Source organism: Emys orbicularis, chromosome 13, assembly GCF_028017835.1.
Source record: "Emys orbicularis isolate rEmyOrb1 chromosome 13, rEmyOrb1.hap1, whole genome shotgun sequence".
Lineage (NCBI taxonomy): Eukaryota > Metazoa > Chordata > Testudines > Emydidae > Emys > Emys orbicularis.
Window position 1 is genome coordinate 15,902,744 of NC_088695.1, and position 26,493 is coordinate 15,929,236.

At 43.2% G+C, this 26,493-nt stretch overlaps 1 protein-coding gene and 1 pseudogene across 1 annotated transcript; both read left to right on the forward strand.

Annotated features, from left to right (window-relative positions):
- LOC135887506 (E3 ubiquitin-protein ligase TRIM39-like) overlaps positions 1–26,493 on the forward strand; it is a 302,230-nt pseudogene that overhangs the window by 51,039 nt on the left and 224,698 nt on the right.
- Positions 13,792–14,748, forward strand: LOC135888188 (olfactory receptor 14A16-like). Its single transcript, XM_065416002.1, has one exon. It carries the CDS (start codon positions 13,792–13,794, stop codon positions 14,746–14,748), a length of 957 nt encoding a protein of 318 aa, XP_065272074.1.

A 26,493-nucleotide genomic window follows, 5' to 3' on the forward strand; every position in this document is an offset into this window, starting at 1 on the left:
CTCGGAATAATGAGGCCAAATTTGGATTCCATGGAAGTGACTAAGGTTTAGCCCCTCACTTCAAGGAGATAAGGATTTGGCCAATAGCCTATATACACAAGGATCCAGATTTGGCTGACAGCACCCTGGAGAAAGTGAGTGTGACAGAGATGTAAGGGTCAGATTTCCCAACTCAGCTACACCAGCAATAATGCAGAGTAGACCCATTGACATCACCAGTTTAATACTGATGAGGTTCTGGCCCAAAGTCTCTGGGCTACACTCAGTAGTGACATGAACACTGGTGAAAGTGTCTTGTCTGGGGTCATTTTGGTGTAGCCCTGATGTAAGTGGAAATGTGCCATCACTTGCACTGATCTGGTCTTCCATGCGCCAGCCTGTGTGGATCTACTCACATCCAAGCTGAGAAAGGATCTCAGAAGTTGGCCTGTTATTAGTATTAGAATATCATCTTTGTGCATGGTTGTGTACACTACATATATGACAAAGAAAAGCAGAGTATGTGATTAAATAGAGAGACAGACAGACAGGACCATTCCTTGTCCTAACACACAACCTCATTTAGTCATAATGATAGATTTCTATTTGATTGTGAATTATATTAGCTAGCTAGATAATGAATAATCTATGGAAATTATTGTGCAAGTTACTGTGCTTCTTTTCCTGTTAATGATTGTCTATGTCCAGATCCTGATTTTCTTATAAGCACTCCTTATTAAACATTATTTAGCATAGATTTTTATGACTATATCTTTCTCCATCGCTCATTTTCAAACAGCTCATCCTAACGCACTTAGTGTTTGAACTTTGAGCTGTTTTGACTGGATACATTTTTAACATGCTCTGGTTGCTTCTTTGAGCAAATGGAAGTATCACAGTGGGATCCTTAGGCCAATCCTCAGCTGATTTAAATTGTCATAGCTCTATTGAAGTCAATAGATCTCTGAGAATTTACACCAGCTGAGGATCTGGTCCAAACACTCATGATTATGAATTTAAAACTCACTTCCTTTGAATATTCTGTACAATGGTCCTGATTCTGCAGCCACGTTCTTAATTTTAATCATATGAGTGGTCCCATTGAAGGTTTAAAGGTAAACTCATGCTTAAGTCCCTGTTGAATATGGGTTAGGGCTATGGATAGGGCTTAAGGCTAACACCAAACTGGTACCAGACTCTGACACTGTCTCCATTTCTCTCCTTTCCCAGCAGGGCCGGCTCCAGGCACCAACATTCTAAGCAGGCTGCCCCAAGCAGCGCGCCGAATTGCCGCCATGGACGGCAGGGGCAGTGCGTATGCCGTTAGGGCAGCACAAGCGTTTCTGCGCCGGCGGCAATTCAGCGGCAGCTTCTATGTTCAGCTGCCCGCGGAGGCAATTCGGCGGTTTCTGTCTTCCGGCTGAAGACAGAAGCTGCTGCTGAATTGCCGCTGCCGCGGAAATGCATGTCCCGCCCTAATGGCACACGGACCGCCCCCGCCGTCCGCGGCAGCAATTCGGTGCACTGCTTCGGGCGGCAAAAACAGTAGAGCTGGCCCTGTTTCCCAGTCAAATAAAGCCCTGCAATTGGGGCATTGGAATTACTCTCCCCTTCTGGCTTCTTTCCATAATTAGGATTCTGGGATCTGAGGTGTCAGTGACTTTCGGCACCACACCGATGAATGGAGTAGAGAGAGAGAGATCAACATTGACAAGGACTTGCACAGAGAAAGGATGCAGTGCCACTGTCCATGTCATCAGTGTTAGGGGTATCCTGATGTGAGACTCCCACAGTCACTCCAGTTGAAGCTGTTCCACTCTGGAAAAATAATTAAAGAGTTATTGGAGCAGGGGAACTGGACACTGGGTCTCCCAGGTGAGTGTGCTGACCACTAGGCTATAGGGTAATTCTCATGTTCTCTCTCTCCCTCTCTGACCCAATGATTCTTTAATTATTTAATCCAAAGTGGAACAGCTTGAACGGATTGAGGGAGCCCCACATCAGCATATCCCATAGCCCAATGGTTAGGATGCTGGGTGGCAGATCCCCCTTCAAATCCCTTCTCCTCAGGCAGAGGGGGGACTTGAACTGGGGTTGTTCCCCATGCCAGGTAAGTACCCTAACCACTGGGCTAAAAGTTAAACAGGAGGGTCTTCTTCTTGTCACACAAAACACGATAGATTCCTGACACCAAGGAGAGGGTTCCCAGCTATGGATCACAAACAGGGATAGGCGCCACCCACCAGCTCGACATAGGGAACTAGCTCTGTGAGGGAGTAGGGCTTGGCACACACCCATCTTGTCATCATCTCCCATTGGTTAGGTTAGGCGCCTCCGCACCGCATGCTGGCAACTGTTTGTGCTTTGTGATGGCTTCATGGTGGCCTTAAGAAATGGATTGGGGATATTTATGCAGTTTCTGGAAGATGTGTCTCCACTGAGTTTTTCAGTTTAGTGCTGTCTATAGTAAGAGAAAAATTAATATAATGGCTGAGAAAGGAAGAAAGATTCTGGGCCATTCATCCCAACAGAAGTTGAAGATCAGCTACTTGAAAACTGTGCAACACAGAATTCCTCCAAAGTTATATCCCTAGTGGGACTGAACCATTCTCCGTCACCAACAAGAGTTACACTTGTAATTAAACCCATGGGGCAAAGAGCTAAGAAAGTGTGGACTGGTTCAAAACTTTTGAATTAGCTTCCGATCAGATTGGCAAGCAAAAAATATGGACTTATAGCTGTGTAATGGGCTAGATCCCCAGCTGATGTCAAATGACATCGCTCGATGGAAATCAAAGGCCCAGATTCCCAGTGGGCGTAAATAGTCCAAACTACCATGAACTCAATGGAAGTGTAACAATTTACACAAGCTGATGACCTGGCCCTTCGTTTTTAGTCTTCACCTCTGGGTACCTCTTGGTGACTGACTTCAAGCAGACAGGGCAGCCTGAGCTGTGGGTTCCTCTAGCGGATGGATCCCAAGAGCTGCTGATACAATGCAGGAGGAGAAAAAATCTCTGCTCACCCAGAAGTGATTATGTGGTATTAATGAAGGAACAGGCTATTCAGATGATGAATCCGATCATGTACTGCATGAGAAACAAGGAAATGAAAGGTGCATTGAGTAAACTGATAGGTTGTAGGTTATTCAACAAGAATAAAATGTCTATATTTCCCCACTGCTAATGATTTCATTCTGTGTTTCTTTATAAATATAATCATCTGATGACATTATTGCCTCCATGAGAAAATACTGTGCAATCTGTTTATGCAGAATTGGGTATTGACACTAGTCAAAATACAGACAAACATGACTCAAGAAAAAAAGGAGTTTCTATAGTTTTACACCAATGTAAATAAGATTGGAATCTATCTATCGTATACTGCTACCAATCACCATACTATCTGAGACCCTTGCCTATAAAATCAGTAGCCACAGCAAAGTCCCTAGTGAGGTCTCTGGCTCTTCTTATATTTTGGGATAAAAACTCAGATTGAGGTATCAGTGGATTTATTCTTTGTGTTTTTTGTTTGTTTGTCAGATTTTTAATTTATTTTTGATTAACTGGTTGGTTGGTGGTTTGGTTTTTTCTTTGTTTTAGGAGGTTTTTGGAAGTGGAAAGGCCTGAAGAGATAGTGAGTGTTTGGCGAGACAGGATTTTCAATGTTTCTCTTGTGACTGTCCATATGTCATCTCTTTGATGGGGTTCTCTGAGCGAACTGAAGGTTTGCTCCCCACAATGATAAAAGAGTGCAAAAGAGGTTTCTGCATGGCTTAGTTCCTACTGAAATGATTATGTGTATACTGTTGGGATTTTATTGTACTATTAATGATATGTTAGGCATCTTTTTATTATTTTAATCTAAATGAATATGTTAAAATGGTGTCATTCTTTCTATTGTGGAAAGGCTGTTTTAAAGAAAAACTTTTTCCAAAGTTTCCTAAAAAAAATCTGACTCGGAATAATGAGGCCAAATTTGGATTCCATGGAAATGACTGGAGTTTAGGCCCTCACTTCAAGGAGATCAGGATTTGGCCAATAGCCTATATACACAAGGATCCAGATTTGGCTGACAGCACCCTGGAGAAAGTGAGAGTGACAGAGGTGTAAGGGCCAGATTTCCCAACTCACCTAGACCAGCACCAATGCAGAGTAGACCCATTGACATCACCAGTTTAATACTGATGAGGTTCTGGCCCAAAGTCTCTGGGCTACACTCAGTAGTGACATGAACACTGGTGTAAGTTTCTTGTCTGGGGTCCTTTTGTTCTAGCCCTGGTGTAAGTGGAAAAGTGCCATCATATGCACTGATCTGGTGTTCCATACGCCATCCTGTGTAGATCTACTCACATCCAAGATGAGAAAGGATCTCAGAAGTTGGCCTGTTATTAGTATTAGAATATCATCTTTGTGCATGGTTGTGTACACTACATATATGACAAAGAAAAGCAGAGTATGTGATTAAATAGAGAGACAGACAGACAGGACCATTCCTTGTCCTAACACACAACCTCATTTAGTCATAATGATAGATTTCTATTTGATTGTGAATTATATTAGCTAGCTATCTAGATAATGAATAATCTATGGAAATTATTGTGCAAGTTATTGTGCTTCTTTTCCTGTTAATGATTGTCTATGTCCAGATCCTGATTTTCTTATAAGAACTCCTTATTAAAGATTATTTAGCAAAGATTTTTATGACTATAACTCATTTACAAACATTTACAAACAGCTCATCCTAACGCACTTAGTGTTTGAACTTTGAGCTGTTTTGACTGGATACATTTTTAACATGCTCTGGTTTGCTTCTCTGAGCAAATGGAAGTATCACAGTAGGGATCCTTAGGCCAATCTTCAGCTGAGTTAAATTGTCATAGCTCTATTGAAGTCAATAGATATCTGAGAATATACACCAGCTGAGGATCTGCTCCAAATACTCATGATTATTAATTTAAAACTCACTTCCTTTGAATATTCTGTACAATGGTCCTAATTACGCAGACACTTCAGCACGTTCTTAACTTTAATCATATGAGTGGCCCCATTGAAGGTTTAAACTTAATCTCATGCTTAAGTCCCTGTTGAATGTGGGTTAGAGTTATGGATAGGGCTTAATGCTTAGACCAAACTGGTGCCAGACTCTGACACTGTCTCCATTTCTCTCCTTTCCTAGTCAAATAAAGCCCTGCAATTGGTGCATTGGAATTACTCTCCCCTTCTGGATTCTTTCAATAATTAGGATTCTGGGACCTGACGTGTAAGTGACTTTAGGCACCACACCGATGAATGAAGTAGAGAGAGAGAGATCAACATTGACAAGGACTTGCACAGAGAAAGGATGCAGTGCCACTGTCCATGTCATCAATGTTAGGGGTATTCTGATGTGAGGTTCTCACAGTCACTCCAGCTGAAGCTGTTCCACTCTGGATAAATAATTAAAGAGTTATTGGAGCAGGGGGACTGGACACTGGGTCTCCCAGGTGAGTGCTAAGACCACCAGGCTACAAGGTAATTCTCATGTTCTCCCTCTCCCTCTCTGACCCAACGATTCTTTAATTATTTAATCCCAAGTGGAACAGTTTGAACGGGAGAGATTGAGGGCGCCCCACATTGGAATATTCCATAGCCCAGTGGGTTGGACACTCAGCCAAGAGGTGATAGATCCCCCTTCAAATCCCTTCTCCTCGGGCAGAGGGGGGACTTGAACTGGGGTTGTTCCCCATGCCAGGTAAGTACCCAAACACTGGTCTAAAAGTTAAACAGGAGGGCCTTCTCCTTGTCACACAAAACACCATAGTGCCTGACTCAAGGAGTTGTGGATCACAAACAGGGATAGGCACAACACACCAGCTCGACGTAGGCAACAATCTTTGTGAGGGGGAGGGGCTTAGCACCCACCCATCTTGTCATCATCTCCCATTGGATAGGTAAGGCGCCTCCACACCGCATGCTGGCAACTGTGGATCCCATTAGGTGTTTACCTCTCCCTATTCATTGAACAGGGAGCCTGGGCTCTGAACACAGGCTTTGTGAATCATGGTGATTTTCTAAGTGCCTAAAAGTTAGGTGCTGCAATGGTGCCTGACTCCCATTGAACGCCCATGGGATTTAGCCACCTGGCTTACTTAGGAGCTTTGATTAATCTCACTAGGTGCCTGTCTCCATCTTTAGGTGCCTAAATCCCTTTGTAATCTTTGTCCACTGATTACACAGATTCTGGGCTAGAATCAGAAAACCCTGCTGGAGACCCTAGGGACTGTGATATATAGGGCAACAGGAACTCTGGAGCTGAGGAGACTGGTCCCCAGGCCTAACAAGGAAAGGCCTGTGTATCCAAGACTGTAACAAACCTGCAATATCCAGTGGGGTGAAAAAAACTGCTTAAACTAGATATTGTCTAAGTCTAATAAGGTCGAGAGTTGCGTGCTTAGGTTTTATTTTCTTTTGGTAACTTATCTGACTTTTTGCCTATCACTTATAATCACTTAAATTGTATCTTCTGTAGTCAATAAACTTATTTTTATGTTTATTCTTACCACTGAGTTTGTCTGAAGTGTTTGGTGAATCTGCTCAGGTTACAAAGGCTGGTGCATGTTTACTTTCCCTTGAAGTAAGTGGTGAATTAATTAATAAACTTACATTGTTCAAGAAAGAATCTTGAGCAGTGCAAGATGGTATATTCCTGAGGTACAAGGCTGGGAGCTGGGGGGATCTGGCTGGTGCCTTTCTTTGTGTGATTCCTGATTGGCTCTGGGAGCATTCATGCAATCTAGCCGGGTTTGGGGCTTCACATGTTGCTGGACTGAGTGGTAATAGCACCTGGAGGGGTTTACTACTAGTCACTAGCAGAGCATTGTGAGAGACACCCTGGCCTAGTGAGTTCAGGAGCCAAAGCAGTCCCACAGTCCCAGGTTGCACCCCGGGGAACACTGTCACACACTCCCACTCTGCCTAGGTGCACAGCAAGATGGGGATGACTTTTGGCTGGTGTTGGATCACAAGTCAGTTTGTTATTGGGGCAGGGCTAATAAAGGGTTGTGTATCCTTCTTGTGTGAATCAAGGGCAGCAGAACTGTGCTTGGCATACCCTGATTGAGGAACTCACCCTCAACTAAACTGCACTTGCTAAGCAGGGGACATGGGTGCCAAAGCCCAGTAGAGTTGAGAGAGTGTGGGGGAAGGTACCTGGTGTGGGCACTGCCTAAGGGGCTTGGACACCATTTGACCCTTCCTCTCTCCACTGTGTAATAACAGAGCTGATTAAGACTCAATTGAGAGTCTTGTTGCAGACCAATAGAGCTAAAACCACTAATAACCAGGTCTAAGCATTAGACTTGCTTTAGGACAGTGTCTCTGATGCACAAGGCTGCCCCAGTAACAGCTGAAATCACTGAGAGCTGTGTTATGTGGCAGGACCTCAAGACATCTCAGAGGGTGCAGGATGGCTGGCAGAGCAGAGCGGCAGAGGCCAGAGTGAGTGCCCAGACAGTGGCGAGAGCAAGGGTCCTTTCTTTCCGCCCACCAGGGTGGGCAGTGAACTCCACAGATTCACCTCTGAACTCTGGGTCTTCACTGACCAACAACAACAGCTGTGAGTGGGGTGCGGTGAAGGGAAGGGCCTGTTAAAGGAACTTTTGGTTGCTGGACTTAAGAACCTGAGGCAAAAGGACACTGCCCAATGTACTCTGGAGTGGGTGTTTTGCTCATCGTTTATGTTATGAATCCTGCTTGCGGTGTTTTCCCAAGTTAATGCCGGGTTACTTTCCCCCTTTTTATTAAAAGGTTCTTTTCTACACTCAGACTCTGTGCTTGTGAGAGGGGAAGTGTTGCCTCTAGAGGCGCCCAACAGGTGATGTGTAATTGACCCAAGTTACTAGTTGAGGGCTCAAGCCGGTTTTGTGTTGTATTGTTGAAAAGGAACCCCTAGATATTGAACCCGGCCCTTGTTCCTGCCAACTCCAACTGGCAGAAGGGTTACACAGGTTTCTTAAAAAAGAAGGGTCAAATTCTCAGTTGGTCTAAATCATTATAGCTTCTTGTCTGAACACTCAATGATTATGTAGCTAAAACTCATCTCCTTTGAATATTCTGAACTAAGGCACCGATCTAGCAAAACACTTAAGCAAGTGCTTACCTTTAAACAGCTGAGTAGTCCCATTGAAGACTTAAAGTTAAAGTCATGCTTAAGTGCTTTTGGGGATTTGGGCATATGATTGAGATTCTCAACTGGGCCTTTGTTAATTAGACATGCAACTCCTATCGATTTCCAGTGGGAGCTCAGCACCCAGCTGCCTTGGGCCCTTTGAAAATCCCGTCCCAATTGCTGCAAGTTCACTTTGTCCTTGAACATTCATGGCTGCATTGCTGGAATATTCATGGAATGTAACCACAAAGGGGCCGTGAACTCACCTGAATCAAATGTATTTTAAAATTAAAATTACTATTCACACAAATATGTTTTGCTGTCTTCATTCAGTTCTTCAAATGACAGGGGGCAGGAGCTCACTCAAGCTTCTGGGAGACATACATAAAGGTGTGACTCACAAGTTTTGTATCTTGTAATGTAATGCTCTATTTCAGTAAATACCAATGTCCATTCATTGCCTATCAGGGCAAACTCCTGCATACACAACAGTAACACTCCAGAAGTTAGGTCTCATTAAAACCCTGTACAGAGTCTCTTCTCTCATCTCATAATTTAGTTTGCAGTGTAACTGGAATCTGCTGAGGCACATGAGCAAACAATTGGTGATTCATTGACAATGGAATTGTCTTCTCATGCTACAGCCCACATCTCTTGACCTTCATGATGTGCCTATGGCCTATCTATTTTTCCAAGCTTAGAAGAGGCCTTCAAACATGGCCCTAGGCTTCCAAGCTTACTTACCTCTATAAATAGAGAGAAGTTAGTACTTTCTGATGTCTTTCTGGTGGCCTGTATGAAATGCACTGGGGATCTTTGTCCAGTTCCCAGAGGACGTCTCCCCATCACACTAATATCAACATTACTGGCAATAATTTGCACCCTTGTGGTCCACTACTATGAAGACATCAGGGATATGGAGAAGGGAATGTGCTTTCATCTACAGAAAGGGTCCCTCCAGGGCAGGGTAGAGGCACATTTCCAGGGAATGTTAAGTGGGGGAAGATTGCACAGCTGCCACCTGGGCTTCTGTGTGTTCCGTTGAAAAATGTCAGACTTCAGACCCTTGCGCTAATCATCAGACCACTTAGGGGTAGGGTGATGCTAAGAAAAATAGAAGATGAGAGTATGACAGAAATGTCTGTATATTAAGCCTGAGATATTCAGAGGAATCTAAGGGTATGTCTATACTTACCTGCTGATTCGGCGGCAAGCAATCGATCTTCTGGGATCGATTTATCGCGTCTTGTCTAGACGCGATAAATCGATCCCGGAAGAGCTCGCCGTCAACGCCGGTAATCCTGCTCCGCGAGAGGAGTAGGCGGAGTCGACTGGGGAGCCTGCCTGCCGCGTGTGGACCCGTGGTAAGTACCTTTAAATTCGAACTAAGATACTTCGACGCGTATCTTAGTTCGAACCGGGGGCTTAGTGTGGACCAGCCCTAAGAGAGTTAAGCATCTAACTCCCATTGTTCAGACAATGGGCACTGGGCACCTGTTTCCCTGAAACCACTCTGAAAATCCTTGTCATAGCTCACATCCTGGAGCAAGTGTCCACTGTATTGTTCCAGATTCTGCAGCACCCACACCCACTTGGTTCTGCCCTAATTGCATAGGATGGTGCAGTGTCAGTTACAGGTCTCTCCAGAGGGCCAAGCCCATTCCTGGTGCCTCTCCATGGAAATCAGCAATTAGTACCTGGGATACATTGTGCCCATTCTGTTGAGCTGTTTTCTACTCACTACCCTGTTATTTTTTTCCTATGACTACCGGGGTGTTAACGGGACAATTCACCTTAGATGGTCCCTTGAATATGTGCCAACTACTTATGCCAAACTATTTGTTCTACTTTGTATTTAGTTGTGACACTCTGAGTTCCTTTCCCACACCTGAGAAAGAACTCTGTGCAGCTCGAAGCTTGTCTCTCTCACCAACAGAAATTGGGTCAATAAAAGATATTACCTCACCCACATTGTCTCTCTGTTCCCTGATAAGGCATCTTTAGAGAGCAGGACAGTCCCTGGTCTTAGCTTCCAGCACTGGACGTATGAAAGGAGAGGTCTCAGTTCACACCCCATGTCCTCATGAATGCTATAGCCATCTCAGTGCAGGATGGGACATGCTGGCTTGGGAGATAACAGATGAAGCAGCTGCCTTCATGTCTAGGTCACCTATTCAACCCAGCCTCAGTGAGCAGTGCCCCAGTGTCCTCCCCTTCTGACCTCTGTGAAAAATTGGTTTTGTGCCTCCAAGGAGGGACATGTCATGAAAGCACCCACCAAACATCTCATCCATCCAAACTAAAACCTGTTAATCCCCCGTGAGCAGCCTCAGCAGAGACCATGGACCAACCCAGACCTGAAGAGATCATCTAAAAATGGGAAAGGGTAGATTGGGCTCCCAGTCCGGTTCACTATATGGTCTCTCCATGGAGACTGTGATAGCCATTAAAGGGGCCAATTGTTGCCAGTCAAAGTAAAGGTGGGTTCTATAGGGATGGGCCTTAGTCCGGAACCAGAACCTCAGATCCTAAGCCCCTTCGCCTGAGCTTTGGGGAAGCGAGGATCCCAATAAAGAGCCCAGTGTCTGAGCTGGGCCCATCTCAAATTAATTTGCAATTTCCTGATAGAAATAGTCTTCTTCTTTCAGCCACACAACCCTCAGCTCTTACATAGCAGGGAAGGCCCAGTCCTGATCCCACTGCAGTCACTAGCAATGCTCCCGCTGACTTCAGCAGTTCCAGGGTTTGATCATAGAGGTGCGTGTTGTGTCTTCATTAGAGCAAATTTCTCCATGGAAATTCCTTCACTTCACAGTTTTTTGTTTCATTTTTTCCCCATTCCATAGAGAGGTGGCCACATCAAGCAAAGGACATTTGTATGCATGGAAATGTAGGTAGAAAAGGAAATGAAGTGACCCATTCCAGTGTTGTACAGTTAGGAATGGAGAGGGCTACAAACATGGGCTGAGGCTTCCAAGCTGACTTACCCCAGTTCAAACAGAGAGGAGTTAATGGCATTACTGTGGGAATGAATCGCTCTGTCACTCTTACAAGGTATACTTGTAACTAATCCCAATCGACAAAGAGCTAGGAAAGAGCAGACTGGTTATGAACGTTTGACTCTTCTTTGATTCAGTTTCACAGGCAAAGAATATGGATTGGAAACTGTGTCATGGGCCAGATCCCCAGCTGGCATAAATGGATGTAGCTCCATGGAAGCTCCATGGAAGTCAGATCCCCAAATAGTGTAAATAGCCCTCGCTACTCTGAAGTCAGTGAAAGTGTATCAATTTACACCAGCTCAGGACCTGGTCCTTCGTTTTTAGTGTTTGTCTCTTAGTGACAAACTTCAAGCAGCCAGGGCAGCCTGAGCTGTGGGTTCCTCTGGTGGCTGCGTCCCAAGTGCTGCTGGTGCAATGCAGGAGAAAAACATCTCTGCTCCCCTAGAGGTGATTACGTGGAGTTAATGAAGGAACAGGTTATTCCAGGCCAACTGAGGCTCTGGTGTCACTAGGCTCTTAGCTATTGTAGATCCCATGTCTCTGCTACAAATATGTTTTATTTTGCCATCCTGTGGGGACCCCCTTTGTGATCCAGTCCTGCCTTGTTTTTAGCTAAAAGGTCCTTCAAGAGATGCTGCCATTGTGTTAGATCCAGGGCAGGTGCTGTTCCCCCTCTGGGGGGTTAGGGTCAACTAGGGCAGGTTGTCAGGGTGGTTTGCTCCTGAGATGAGAGCAGAGCTGCAGTCACAGCCCTAGAGACCAGATTCAGCTATTTAGCCCCAGAGCGACCTTGTCTGAAGCCGGCACAAGCCAGGATCAGCTCTAGAACTGGGAGTGTCTTTCAGTCCCTGATCCCATTTATTCCATCGCCTCTCACCCAAGCCTGCCCTAGGAGGGAAGCAGGGAGCATCCATCTGTGCTAGAAACTGCAGAGAGACGCCCGCAACTCAGAACATCCAGGGAAGGGACGCGACAACAGCTGCTGGATAATACAGTGATGGGGGCATGAGAGAGAGAGAGAACCAAACAATCTGGGCAGTGGGTGCATAGATAGATAGATTAGATTAGATAGATAATGACCAATGATTCCTAACACTGCAGGATCAAATGCATTGCAAATTGGAATAAAGACCAACAAAGTAAGTTTTCTATTTCAATTAAATATGTTAAAGTATTAATATATGGGGCAAATTTAAGATCAGAAATATGAATTGCAATTAGAACTCTTTAAGACTTTTACTATCAAATTATGCAGACATCTAGAGATGATCAGATGTTTTTTTCCACCAGAAAAAATTGACTTTTCATTGAGGTTGTGAGAACCAAACAGTTTCAGCCTAAAACTGTTAGTAACTGAAAAAATTTAGTCATAATCAAAAAAATGTTTTCATTTTTATGGATATCAGAGACTTTCCATGAAAATATATTCAACTGAAAACTGAATTTTCCTTTGAACTAAAGTAGAAATTGTCTGACTACTCCTAACTGGAAACTTAGCTTTAAGCCAGGGTGGGGAACATGAATATTGTCCAATAACACCACAATTTCCAACCCCATTCCCTCTATTGAAACTGTGTTTATGTCTGTTTCAAACTGGTAGCTGCAGGGTGGTAAAATTGAGTAAGTAGCAAAGTTGGTAGCCCAGAGAATGTGTTTTAAACATACTAACCTCTCTAAACTGAAGCCCAGAGAGTCGAAGCTCCCAGACAAAGCCTGTCTTTCCTGAACCTGCCCAAGGACATGCAGGAGGTTGATGGAACTAGAACCCAGCTCTCCTCTTCTACCATCATAGCCTCTGTCCCACACTGCTGGCTGCTAAACAAAAATACTGTCAACAGGTTCATAGAACATGCACATAGTAAGACACAATCCATCCCCAAAAGAGTTCACATTCAAAGTACACAAGACAGACAAAGAGAGGTGGAGGAAAGAGAGGCAGCAGTAACAGAGGCAAGACTAGAACCTAAGTCTCCTGACATTCACTGACTCAGACAGCACAGAAATAAAGTCACAGAGGGAAACCATACAACCTAACAGTAACTGAGTGATGGTAATAGCCCATTATCACCCAGCAATGGGAGTGCAGCTTGGATCTGGTGCCATAAATCAACGCGTAAGTAGTCATCAGTTTGTATGTGGGATGTAGGGGTCGAAACATCACAGAAAAGCTGCCATGCAGGAAGCTGGGTGATTCTATGCTGTATTTCTCAGTTAAGTGGGAATCAGACTATGCTGGCATTTTAGTATTTTAGTTTAGTTGGCCAAGTTGTGAGCCTGCTGTCTGTAGCAATAGGGGCATAATTTTGGCTAAAATTATTGGATTTGGGTTGTACTTTGTTCCATCTTTCATACTGCATTTCATCAAGCCACATCTTGGGCCAGATCTTCAGATGGTGTAAACTGACCCAGCTCCAGTGACTTTAAGGGAGCGACACCAATTTACACTCCTGTGATAACGCATCAGAGTAGTGCTCTGGTTATGAGCGGTGAGGAGCCCTCACTACTCCAGTCAATGGAAGTGACAAGTGCTGTGCACCTTTGGCATTGACATCATGAGATTTTATGGAGAGGGGAATCAGAGTCATTCCCTCTCTCACTATAACCCTGATCATTGCTCTTGTCCTTCCCTCCACAGCCATCGCATGATGAACTAAGAAAGAAAATGTCCAACCAAACTAACATAACTGAGTTCCTTCTCCTGGGATTCTCTGACATTCGAGAGCTGCAGATTTTGCACTTCATCGGGTTTCTAGTGCTTTACCTGGCAGCCCTGACAGGGAATCTTCTCGTCATCATAGCCATAGCTCTTGATCACTACCTTCACACCCCCATGTACTTCTTCCTGATGAGTTTATCCATCCTAGACCTCGGTACCATTTCTGTCACCATCCCCAAATCTATGGCCAATTCCCTTATGAACACCAGGTCCATTTCCTATTCTGGATGTGTCACCCAAGTCTTTTTCCTCATCTTCTTTGCTGAAGCCGACTTCATCTTACTCACCATCATGGCATATGATCGATACGTCGCCATCTTCAAACCACTGCACTATGAGACTATAATGAACAGGAGAGCTTGTGTCCAAATGACAGCCAGTGCCTGGATCAGTGTAATTCTCTATTCTTCATTGCACACCGGGAACACGTTTGCAATAACCTTCTGTGGAGGCAACATGGTGGATCAGTTCTTCTGTGAAATCCCCCAGCTACTCAAGCTCGCCTGCTCTAACTCGTACCTCAATGAAGTTGGGGTTATTGTATTTGGTGCGTGTTTAACCCTAAGTTGCTTTGTTTTTATAATTGTGACATATGTTCAGATCTTGATCACGGTGTTGAGAATCCCCTCTAAACAGGGCCGACATAAAGCCTTCTCCACCTGCCTTCCTCACTTCATTGTAATTTCCATGTTTCTTTCCACTGCTGCCTTTGCCTACATGAAACCCATCTCCAGCTCTCCATCAGGTCTGGATCTCGTGGTAGCTGTTCTCTATTCCGTGCTGCCGCCAGTGATGAATCCAATCATCTACAGCATAAGGAACAAGGAAATCAAAGCTTCTCTGAGGAAACTGACTGGGTGGAGGTTATTCAACAAGAATAAAATGTCTGCATTTCTCTTATGAACATGGTTTTATCTGTGTTTTTTTGCAAATACAATCAACTGATGACATTATTGTCTCCATAAGAATATGGTGTGTGATTTTTTGATGCAAAATGCTGTATTTATAGTGGTAAATCCACACTAACTCCACCAAGTCAGTGGAGTTATTCTAGGTTTATACCAGTATAAGTAAGATGAAAATCTATCTATCTCATGCTTTTATACTGCCACCCCTCACCATGTTATCTGAGTACCTTCCACATAAAATCAGTAGCCATTAGAAAGTACCCAGTGGACTTCATAGAGTCTCTGGTTCTTCTCCTTTTTGGGGGTCAAAACTTTGCTTGGGGTATGATGGCTTTTGGGTTTCTGTATGTTGGCGTGACAGAGTGGGATATGACAGCATCAGATCATGAACTCTGTGTTTTATTATCTGGCTAGATATTGACATGGTGAATGCAGAAGCCTAGGCTTGCTCAATAGCAGTCTATCACTCTTTGTTCATGGCAGCTCCCCTACCTGAGAAAGGTGGATGTTACTTTGCTGAAGGACTATCACTCAGAGAAATCAAGACTGAAGTCTGGGGCCTTCGATTTTTGTTTCATTTCACCTACAGGCCCTGCTGCATGGAACAAGTTTTCTGTTGTATAGGGAGTCTGCATGTGATGGAGGGTGTGGGGTGAGGGGGAGTTAAGCATGAAAGGTGGGTCTGGAAGTCTTAATTTTAGTACATGACAAAGAGACAGGGGACCTATTTAAGTGCAGAGTCCTACCTGATGTCAGGTGCCAACCATAATCACATGTAAGAAGGACTTGCAGGAGTTCTATCTATCTATCTATCTATCTATCTATCTATCTATCTATCTATCTATCTATCTATCTATCTATCTATCTATCTATCTATCTAAGGATTCCACACTGCCCCCCATTACCATGCTATCTGAGCACCATCCACATAAAATCAGTAGCCATATCAAAGCCCCTAGTAGACACTGAGGAGCCAGAGACATTTTGTTCTTCCCTTCAGGGTAAAAAATATGATTGTGGTATCAGTGCAGTTGTTTGGTTCTTGTTTCTTTCTCAGATTTTTTTTTTTAATTTTAGCTTCTGGCAGAGACAATAACAGGTAGTTAACATGTAGAGCTGGATGGAAATTTTCCAGTGAAACTGAGTTTTGTCCAAAAATGCGGATTCATAGAACACAAAGAGTCATAGAACTCAGGAACTTTTGAGTTCCATGAACTTTCAGTGAAGCAAAAGCAGGTTGGCCACCGAGCCCTACCTGCCTGCCAAACTGGGGAGCCCAGTCTCTCAGGGTCCATGGCTCCAGGGCAGCCCTGCCATGCCAGGGCTTTCAGCCTCCCTACCACAGAGCCAGGAGACTGAAAGCCCTGGGATCCCCATCTCTAACTGTGGCTCAGAAGCAGGGAGCCTGGGAACGCTGAGAACCCATCTCGAGCCAGGGCTCTCAGGATTCCTGGGCCCCTAACTCAGGCTTTGTGAATGCCGGTGATTTTAGAACACCGAAGGGCCAGATTTTTAAAGGTACGTAGGTGTCTTGTAGGATTTTCAAAAGCAGGAGTTTGGGGGGTGAAAGTGTAGGTCTGCTCCCACCTCAGCTGAGATAGGGACCCTCTTACCTCTAGTTCACACAGATCAATTTTTTCCCAGCTGGGTATAAAGTAAAGGTTATTCCATTCACTGGATATCTGACAGTCCACAGTAGCTGGGCAGCTTTGAAAATGAGGACCCTTTGAAAATACCAGCTGAAGACTTTGGGAAGTGTGCATCACTATTTTTTTTCGGCTCACGGGCCACATCAATAGAGAGATTATCTTGTGAACACTTCCCCTCTCATTCATGATCACACCAACTGCCTCAACACCCAGGCACAGTTATGGGGACCATGTCCCTTGCCCATTCATGTTCACATAATATGTCGGCATAAGCTACAACAATTGTGGGTATGGAAAGGTTATATTAGGAAAGCATTTGGAAGGTTTAAACACTATAGGCCAATCTCCAGGGCCCAGCTCTAGGAGTCATGACATTGCAGCAGAATCTCAGCTTTTATTTTCTAAGCAATAGTAATTTTCTAGTCCTAGTGGTTGGCAAGAAAAGCTTGAAAGTATTATCCAAGCCTCAGACAATAGCCAGGCGTAACCAACAAAGCAATGTCCACCTGAGTCTGCAGAGAACCTGAGCCAATCACTCTGAGAGGGGGGAGTTGCCCTGAGTGAACCAATGCAACAATGCCCGTCTGAGTCTGCAAAGAGTCAGAGCCAATAGCTCTGAAAGCAGAGGTCTGCCCTGAGTGTAACCAACACAATGACTCCAGCTTGAATGAGTAGAGAGTCTGGGAGGGTGGTGTTAAGCAATGAGAATCTCAGCTACAGAACAAACACAAAATTAAGCATCAATGCACAGATACACCGCTCATGCAAAATGACATAGCTCTTTAGCACTATGCCAATTTACACTAACCGGAGATCAAGCCCCATTGACTTCAGTAAAATTACGGCTGATATACACCAGATGGGGATCTGGCCCTTCAAACCTTTTTAGTCTCTCTGACATACCTACAACCTGTGTGAATTAAACATTTTTAAAATCTCATGCAACATTGTACCTGCCGCTTGATGAGACATTGTCTGAGATAAGAAAAAAATGCAATTACCAAGAAAGAAAGAAAGAAAGAAAGAAAGTTGGGCCATTCATCCCAATAGAAGTTGAAGATCAGATACAGAAAATCTTAGCAACAGTGAATTTCTCCAAAGTTCTGTCCCCAGTGGGAATAAATCACTCTGAAACCATTAAAAATTATACTTCTAATTAATCTCAAAGGCAAAGGACTAAGAAAGTGCAGACAGGTTAGGAACTTGTGACTTGTCTTCAGTGCAGATTCACAGGCACAGAATATGGAATTGAAACTGGGTAATGGGACAGATTCCCCAGCTGGTGTAAATTGACACAGCTCCGTTGGAGAGAGTGGGCCAGATCCCAGCCCGTGTAAATCAGCATAACTGCATTGAACACACAGAAACGACTGTGGGTTAATACAATGATGGGTGCATGACAGGTAGATAGACCACTAAACAATCCTGATGGTTGAGAATCAAATGAGTCACAAGTTGAGACAAACTCCACAGACCAGCACAGTAAATTTGCTATTTCAATTAAATATATTTTTGAGGACTAATATTCAGGGGATATTTAAGAACATAAATGTGAAATTACAATTTGAACTCTTTTAGACTTTTAGTATCAACTTAATTAATTAATATCTATGGCTGGTCAGAATTATTATTCTCCTCTGCAAAACTTTGAATTTTCACCAGAACCCCAAAATATAACTTTTATTTATGTATTTATTTTTCACTTTTTGGCAGTGAAAAATTCAGCTGAAAAATGCAAATTTTAAGCTGAAAACCAATTTTTTGTTTGTGTTCAGTTTTCAAGAATAATCAATTTTTTCAAGAAAAGATTCTGAGAAAAATTTTGTTTAGCTGAAAACCCAATTTTCCACAAAACAAACAAACAAATAAACAAACAATATATCAACACTTAGCTTAACAAAGAGAAGGTTCACAGTACTTGCATGGAGAAAAAAAAAATGTGGGCCAGGCCCTAATTAAGAATTCATTGTGAGTTATTTATCCACTCTCAGTGATTAAGCCCCATGTTATGCCTGAAGAAACTGAGGCACAGAGAATTGAGCTAATCTAGTGTCTTGATCACCTCTCTTGCAACTGTTGCCTGGCTGTACTTGTTATCGTTTTAGGCTGGGATGTTGAAGGGAGTCTAAGGGAGTTAGGTGCACAAGGTGTGTACAAACCTGCCTTAGACCCTGAAGGTACATACTCAAGGTCAGTGGGACCAGAACACAGACCACCTGTTCTAGCACCACATTGATTGTGCAGTACTGTTGCCATCTGAGTACAGATTGCAGTAAATGTGTGCACAGAACATACACTGTTGTTTTAGTATTTTAGTTTCATGGCAAAATTTTTAGTCTATTGTCTGACAGAACCGGGGGACCGTTTTTGCTAGGTCTGTTGGGCTTGGGCTCTAATTTGTTCTATTTTTTTAATGCATTTGATCAAGCGACATCTTGGCCCAGATCCTCAGATGGTGTAAATTTATGCAGCCCCATTGACTATAAAAGAGCTATGCCAATGGACACTAGTGTGACAGCGCATCTGACTAGTGCTTTGATTGTCAGCAGTGAGGCGCACACACCACTCCTGGTCAATAGAAGTGGCAAGTTCTATGCTCCCTTGACATTCACCTCATGAGATATTATGAAGAGGGGAATCAGGGTCATTCTCTCGGTCACTCTCATCCTGACCGTTAAAGCTGTTGAAGCTGTTCCACTGCATGAATACTTACTCATTGGAAGGACGATTCACCAGGAGCCTTGCCTCACGCAGTGCACAGTATGGATGCAGGCAAAAACAAATCAGGCATTTTTCAACTTTCAAGTCCTTGGCTTTGCAAGTCAAATAGATATATTTTCTAATAAAGGTTTTTGCGGACAATTTAAAGGAATGCTTCATAGTGTTCATAGTTTTGCAGCATTTGGGGCCAGAAGGCACCATGACATCATACAGTCCAACTACCTGTATATCACAGGCCATTAAACGTCACCCAGATAACCCTTTACTGAGTCCAATGACTTTAGTGAAACTCAGGATTTCAGTCCTTAGGAGACTACACTGTTGTGAGCCATTGGCAGAGAACAGCAGAGCCCGAGGTGCCACCAATCTTGAGGCCTCTGGAGTGGCAGGGAATTGATTAGGTGAGATGTGCCCAGATGATCCCAGCAGGTGATCTGTGCCCCATGCTACAGAGGAAAGCGAAAAATCCCCAGCACACCCGCCAATCTGACCTGGGGGGAAATTTCTTCCCATCTTGAATCTGGTGACCAGTTAGACCCTGAGCATGTGAGCAAGACCCACCAGTCAGACAATCAAGCAAACAAAGACTCTCATATCCCTTTGCATTAATGTGGAGGTTTTTCCCCTACCGTTTTTATTTTGAATAAAAAAAACCTTGTGATTAATAAATGATAATCCTTTTTTTTTTTTTTTTTTGCAATTGCATTAGCTATTGAGGCAGAAATATATGTACACATATTTATAACTGAGGCCTTTTTGAACTTTGCAAAAAAAATAATTAATTGGTATTATGATGGTTATAACCCAACATAATATTAAAATTGTGTGGTACTACTTATATTAAAAAAAGTATAAAATTGGCTTTTGTTGCAACAAAATAAAAACAAAACAAAAAAAGTAGTCATGTGACACATATGACAAGACAGGACAACATACATGACAAGCTTACAATTAAAGATGAATGGTGCCAGAATTGTATTTATAACTTTAAAAGATAAGGCATTAAGAGCTTAAAGTTATTAAGGCAATGCATTTTAGAAAACAGACTGGTAAATGAAAGAGGTAAATAAGTAAGTCATTACCTTTTAATTTAAAACTTTTAATAGGAATTCATAAAAATTCCTATAAAATTATTTTCCCACTTTTTTATATTAATGTAGTTAATTAAGGCAATTTCCATTACCTCATATCACTTTTATTTTAAAAACTCTACTATATGAAAATAAGGAAAATCCATGTTTCAAATATTAGTCAGTGGCTAGGATTAGAAGCAGAGCTAGCATTTCTGTTGTTTGGAAACCAAACCTTAAAGAAAGTTAAGAGAATTTCAAGCTGTTGCATTCCTGAAGGGTTAAAATAATTAATTTACTGGGCTTATTTAAAGTAATGTTACCACCTTAAGTATTTTGACAATTTCTTTTTTTCTTTCTTTTTTTTTTCAGTTGCTCCATTTCTTTCTGTAATGGAGATTTCTGTAATAACTATAACCTTTAGAACAAAGAGAGGGCAAAAGTGAGTAGAGGTGTGTGGGGGGGAAGATCAACCTAGGAAGGGAGGGAGACCTGATCCAAGAGAGTTGTGGCCCTGTCACCTAATGTACTCTGTTAACTGTTCCGTTTTCTCCTCCATCTGATTTATTGTTTGCTCCTCCTCCCTCCTGTGCACTCACTTCTCCTGTTCTAACAGGCACCAGTCTAGGTCTCGGTTTAGGTTTTACCAGTACCTGGCTTTCATCTTACAGTGGTGGTTGCAATGCAGTGGCCCCTGCCCATGGACTGCTTGGTGGCTCTTGGTCTGGGTCATTCCCAGTGTCCCCTTTCCAACACCAATTCCAGTCATCCCATGTTCCATCTTTTAATTTCTCTAGGGCCACCTTTTTCCATTTCTGTCCCCATCCTTCAGGCACTATATAAATTCCTGAAGCCTGTTGTACCCACCAAGTTTTATAACCGGGGACGGCACTTCTCTTTTTTGCAGATTCTCCAATTTTCTATTCTGTTCCTGTGCTTGCTGCAACATATCATGTCTCTGGACTGCTTGCTACCCTGCCGGCAGAGCTTGCGCTTTCCAGTGCTCTATTGCTTCTGTTGCTTCTTCTATTTTTTTTGTTACTTGCCCTGACAATTTTGTGGCGTGTTGTCATAGCCATCTAATGGCCATACCCACAGTTTGCAATATTCTACATTTCTTACTCTTCTTCTTCTTCTTCAAGGCTACAGTCTCTGCCCTAGTCTTACAGATTCCAGTCCATGTATCCCCACTTTCGTTTTTGACCTCACATGGACGACACCTACACATTACCTACTGCATCCAAACCGTATCAAACTCTGTGAGGATTTCTGGGGGAGGGGAGGGTATGACATGAGCGAATTCCATCACTCGGAGTTTTCTGCCATCTTAGGTTGTGAACCATAAAGTGGGCAGCTCGCTGCTTACCAAATCAGCGGTCGGGGTCACCAATGTTGTAAGTGCTGCGGAGTGTTAATGCTGCTAGTGCAGCTGCTCTTGGAGCTCCTGTGTTAGCTGCACCAGCAGAGAGTGCAGCGTGCTGATTCAGCAGACCTCGATATTATTCATAAGGAAAACCACAGGCTTAGTTCAGTGGTGAAGGTGCTCGACAAAGCACGGTATTAGTGTCCATAGGAGCTACAGGTGCACTAACACATGTATGCCTGTGACAATGGTACTGGTTCAGTCAGGACACCAGGATCCTGTCCTCCTAGAGCAGAACAGAGATGCCCCTCCTATGACTTCTCTTTTTATACATTGATACAAACAAGTTATGTATTACACTCCAGATGTTGTTAGTTACCACCCTAATCCTCGTACCTGCTAGATTGAACACAACATCCTTATCCATTATCCTGTCATTCCCTCCTTATCTTTATGAGGGGTCAGTGTGTTCTTGCACCATCTCTTAGGGATGCATTTACATAGTTACTTGAGAGATCTGTGTATTTTTGTACCATCCTCTCTGGTCAGGAATGTGCTTACTTGGTTAGCTGACACCGGGTAAGCTACTATTCTGCCAAGGCCAGACCTACTCTGGTTCCTAGCCTTTGGTTCACACTGCTAGTTATGCCTAGAGCTCCAGCAAGGCCTACAATCCCAAGCAGATATTTTATCCCAAAGTAGAAGAAGAGGCAGATACTTTATGAAATCCACTTGGTATTTAACTATAGCTACTGAATTTATGTGTGATATGCTCAGATAGTGTGGTGATGTTGGCAGTATAAAGCCCTAATGTAGGTAGGTAAGTAGTGTCTGAAAGATCACTCCTCAAGATGCAATGGGCAAAATTACTGAGAAGGCCGTTTAATAATTGACAAGCCTGATGTTAGAACTTTGAGCAAAAGTCCCCCCAAAACCCATTTTTGGAGAAGATAAGAAATGTTGACATTAAAGATCATTGTCCCTATAACTTTCTTATTCAAATAAAATTTAAAGGTTAATGAATATATTAGGATGGTATGAATTATGCTGAATTATGATACTGAAATATAAAGATGAAGAATTGTTGAATGGTAAAAATAAGGGGTTTATTAGTAAGTTTAATAGTTTATAATTATGGATAGTAAATGAGTTTGGATGGGGTAATACTTATGCCAAGACCTTGGCCTAGCATTTGCCTGTCATGAGTGTTGTTTTACCAATCTCTTTCTCTTACATAGATTTGTTTCGATAATGGTTACAGCTGACAGGACAAAGGTGATTGTCACGTTTTGGGGTGCAACCCAGACCAGTGAAAGATTGTGTCGCTGCTTGTCCTATAATTCTGAGTGCCTTCAAATACTCTGCTGCTGTACATCTCTGGCTGGATGCTTCCAGCCAGCAAACAAGCATGAACTGAGTGTCTCTGTGTTAAGCACACTTGCTTCAGCAACTCTCACTCCAGCAGCCTGCTTGTTACATCACAGCCACACTGTGGTCTCCACTGGCCTTGATTACTATTAACCAAGTGATCCAACACACCCCAGGCCCGAATTTCCCCAAAGCCATCTGCCCTGAAATGTCTAGTCCTCTCCTGAAACATTCAGAGAAGTAATAATAAGCTCCATTGCTGCCTTAAAGAGACAAAAGCACAGCAGCTTGTTGCTTAAACAGGAATTAATAATCACTTCAATTCAAACATGTTTATTAACGAAAAGAGAGAGGTTTTGGTGAGTTCAAGCATAAGGGATAAAGTCAGAAATGGTTACAAAAAAAGCAAATAAAAATGAAAAACACTTTCTAGTGACTAAGACTTAATGAAACTACAGTCTTGGTTCAAAATAAGATTCTTACCACTTCCTTGCTGCACGGTGGCTGACCAGTCCCTTGGGCAGGCTCTCCCACTAAGTCCGCAGTCCTCGGTTCCTTTGTCTTCTTGGGTGAAAGACAACATGGGGCTCTTTGCCCCTCTCTTCTATAGTCCACCAAACCTTTGAAATAGATTCTGCTGAAGGGTACCCCAGATAAAATGTTTTAGTTCATGCTTAGTAAAGCAGCCATGAGGTCTGGAGGATAAGGCTTCCAGATGGTTTCTCCCCCTTGGTGGTTGCTATTATGCAAATTATCTCTTCCTGTTGTAATCTCCGGTCCAAATGAATAGATCATTGAATCTGGGCCACACCTGGTTTGAGTTGGTATTATTGACCAGTGTGGCATTAGTTTTCAAATGATACCTCACAAAGCATATTTTGTACAAAAACTATTGCAGTAGTGTGTTAGGGTGTGAATAAACTGGTGCTTAGGGTCACAATGATATTTTGTTATTGAGTTGGAGGATTTAGATAAAAGGAAGTTAATTAGTATAATAATTGTTATGCTAGAAGTCCCTGTACTGGGAAAAACAGGAGTGAGTTGACATAAATATAATGGCATGAAAGTAGTGTAGGACAGCAAAAGTTGTGTCAACTGAAGTTTGCACACACATTGTATGGGTTATGTAAGATACAATGTGTAACATTGATTGGAGGGTAGCTAATGAATAAGTAATAGGAAAAGGTATAAAAACCAAGTGAATGAGAGTCCAAGTTGTAGAAATACTGGAGCAGAAGGAATGAGACTGAAGGGCCAGACCAGAGGCTGGAGACTGAGACAACTATCATGAAGTGTAGGAGAGCTTCCGATATCCCCAGAATCGGTAACTTGAGCCCCTACCTGTTCCATCTTATCTGTTTATTGTCTGACATAAATATATAGGCTGATAAGATAAAAGTGACAATAATTTGGTCTGAAAATTTATAAATAAAGGTGAAAATTGATTACGCCAAAATTAGGTGGACTTGTGATTCAGTTTTCCATTTTAACTAGTTTCAGTAGATAGATAGATAGATAGATAGATTCTTATTTTATTTACACCACTGTAACCTATAGTAACTCAATGGAGTTCAGTGGAGTAAGTCTGGAGCTTTACTACTCTATAAACAGATTGCACACTATGTTCTCATAGAAACAATTTTGACATAAATTGATTATATTTATAAAGAAACACAGAATGAAACTGTGGACATGGGAGAAAGCTGGACATTTTATTCTTGGTGGGTAATGTCTACGCCGTCAGCTTTCTCCGCGCAACTTTGAGCTCCTTATTCCTCTTGCTATAGATGATTGGATTCGTCATGGGAGGCACAACAGAATAGAACAGAGAACAACTGCCCTGAGATCCAGTCCTGAAGGAGAGCTGGAGGCAAAGGTGGCAGTGAGAAGAAACAAGGTGACCACGATGAGGTGAGGAAGGCAGGAAGAAAAGCCGTTATGCTGGCCTTTGCTCAGAGGGGATTCTCAGCATTATGGTCAAGGTCTGACACAGTTATAAAGACAAGGCAACTTAGGGCTAACCACACATCAAATGGAATAATCCCAAATTCACCAAGGTATGTGTCAGAGCAGGTGAGCTTGAGTAGCTGGGGGATTTCACAGAAGAACTGATCCACTACCATGCCTCTGGAAAAGGATATTGCAAACGTGTTCCCAGTGTGCAGAGTACAGAATCCCACTGACCCAGTCACTGGCTGCCATTTGGACACAAGCTCTCCTGTTCCTCTTTGGAACCCTGTCCCACATCTGAATGCTACTGTGACAATGCAGAGAGGAATGGGACTGGTGGCTTTCCATGATGCTCTGAACTTCTTCTGAAGTTTAGAAGAGCTTGATCAGGCCTCACTTCTCAAAAAATTTATTGTCAAAACACACAAAGAAGGAGGGTAAAAATAATCTGTCTTGGCAAGAGCTGGCCAGAATAGGGGATTTCCCTTCTGCCAATTTTTTTTTGAATTTTTAATATAATGACACCCCCCCCCCCCCCGACCAATGCTTCCAATGGGAGCATAACTCATCACTTCCTTCTTTATAAAAACTGGGAATAGTTCAGCAGAATGAAGATGGATATTCTTGAATGAAACATCCAGAAATGGGCACAACCTGAGCCATTCAGGTAAGAAGGGCTTGTGTTGTTGGGTTCTGGCTCTGGTCCATCTCTAGAAACCACGCCCCTGCCATGTTTGCCACAATTGCTCCCATCTGCTGGTTGGTGCAATTTCCACAAAGAAGTCAATGACTTAATGGGAGCTGGGAACTGAGTTGCCCTCTCGTGCTGTGAGACGGTCTCTCTGAGTCAGGGCTGATCCTTGGTCTTTGCTGAGTCTCCCAAAGGAGCCAATTAGCTCATATGGATTGGCTGGGGGTATGTGCTCTGGTTTTTTGCATAGGATCTTGAGAAACGTCACCCACTCTTTTCATAGGGGTCAGAAAGTAGGCAGCTTCTGGACACTACTCTATTGGACTGCTCTGAAGAAGGTTCCTAATGATTAAGGGACCTACCTCATTCCCTGTGCCCCAAGCCAGCCACTCCCTGTCTACAATGAGCTTTCTGTGATAGCCACAGGTGACTGTGGTGTGAAATGAGACCTCATTTGCTTCCCAATGGCCAGTGCGGGGTTAAAGTCAAGAACTGTCACACTTTCTCTGGACACCCTGAAGCACCTTACCCCCATGTTCAGCTTCTGCATAGTGTACAAGGACCATCCCAACAGCTCAGGAATGCAGGTAGCAATAGCAACTAAAACTAACAGCCTGTGGGGGTTCCCTGAGAGCCACCTACGGGGAGCACACTGCTCCGGTTATCCCCAATGGGGAACTGGAGTGGATTCAGGAGGAAATAACTCAATAGAATGGGCTGGACACATCCCTGCCGCAAGTCCGTTTACTTCTGCAGAGTTACACCAGGAAAGCGTTTGGCCGCCATGGGCCTATGGAAGAAAATGTAATTGACTCTGCCGTGCCCTGTGGAACCGTAACTGAAATGATGCGCTGAAGAATGTAAAATGATAAAACGGATTTAGCCTTGGTCCTAATCTTGACCTACATCTTTAGAGCCTTGGGATGCC

Bases quoted from the DNA above. Each gene is read 5' to 3' on its own strand.
- LOC135888188 (XM_065416002.1), top strand. From the start codon at position 13,792: ATGTCCAACCAAACTAACATAACTGAGTTCCTTCTCCTGGGATTCTCT.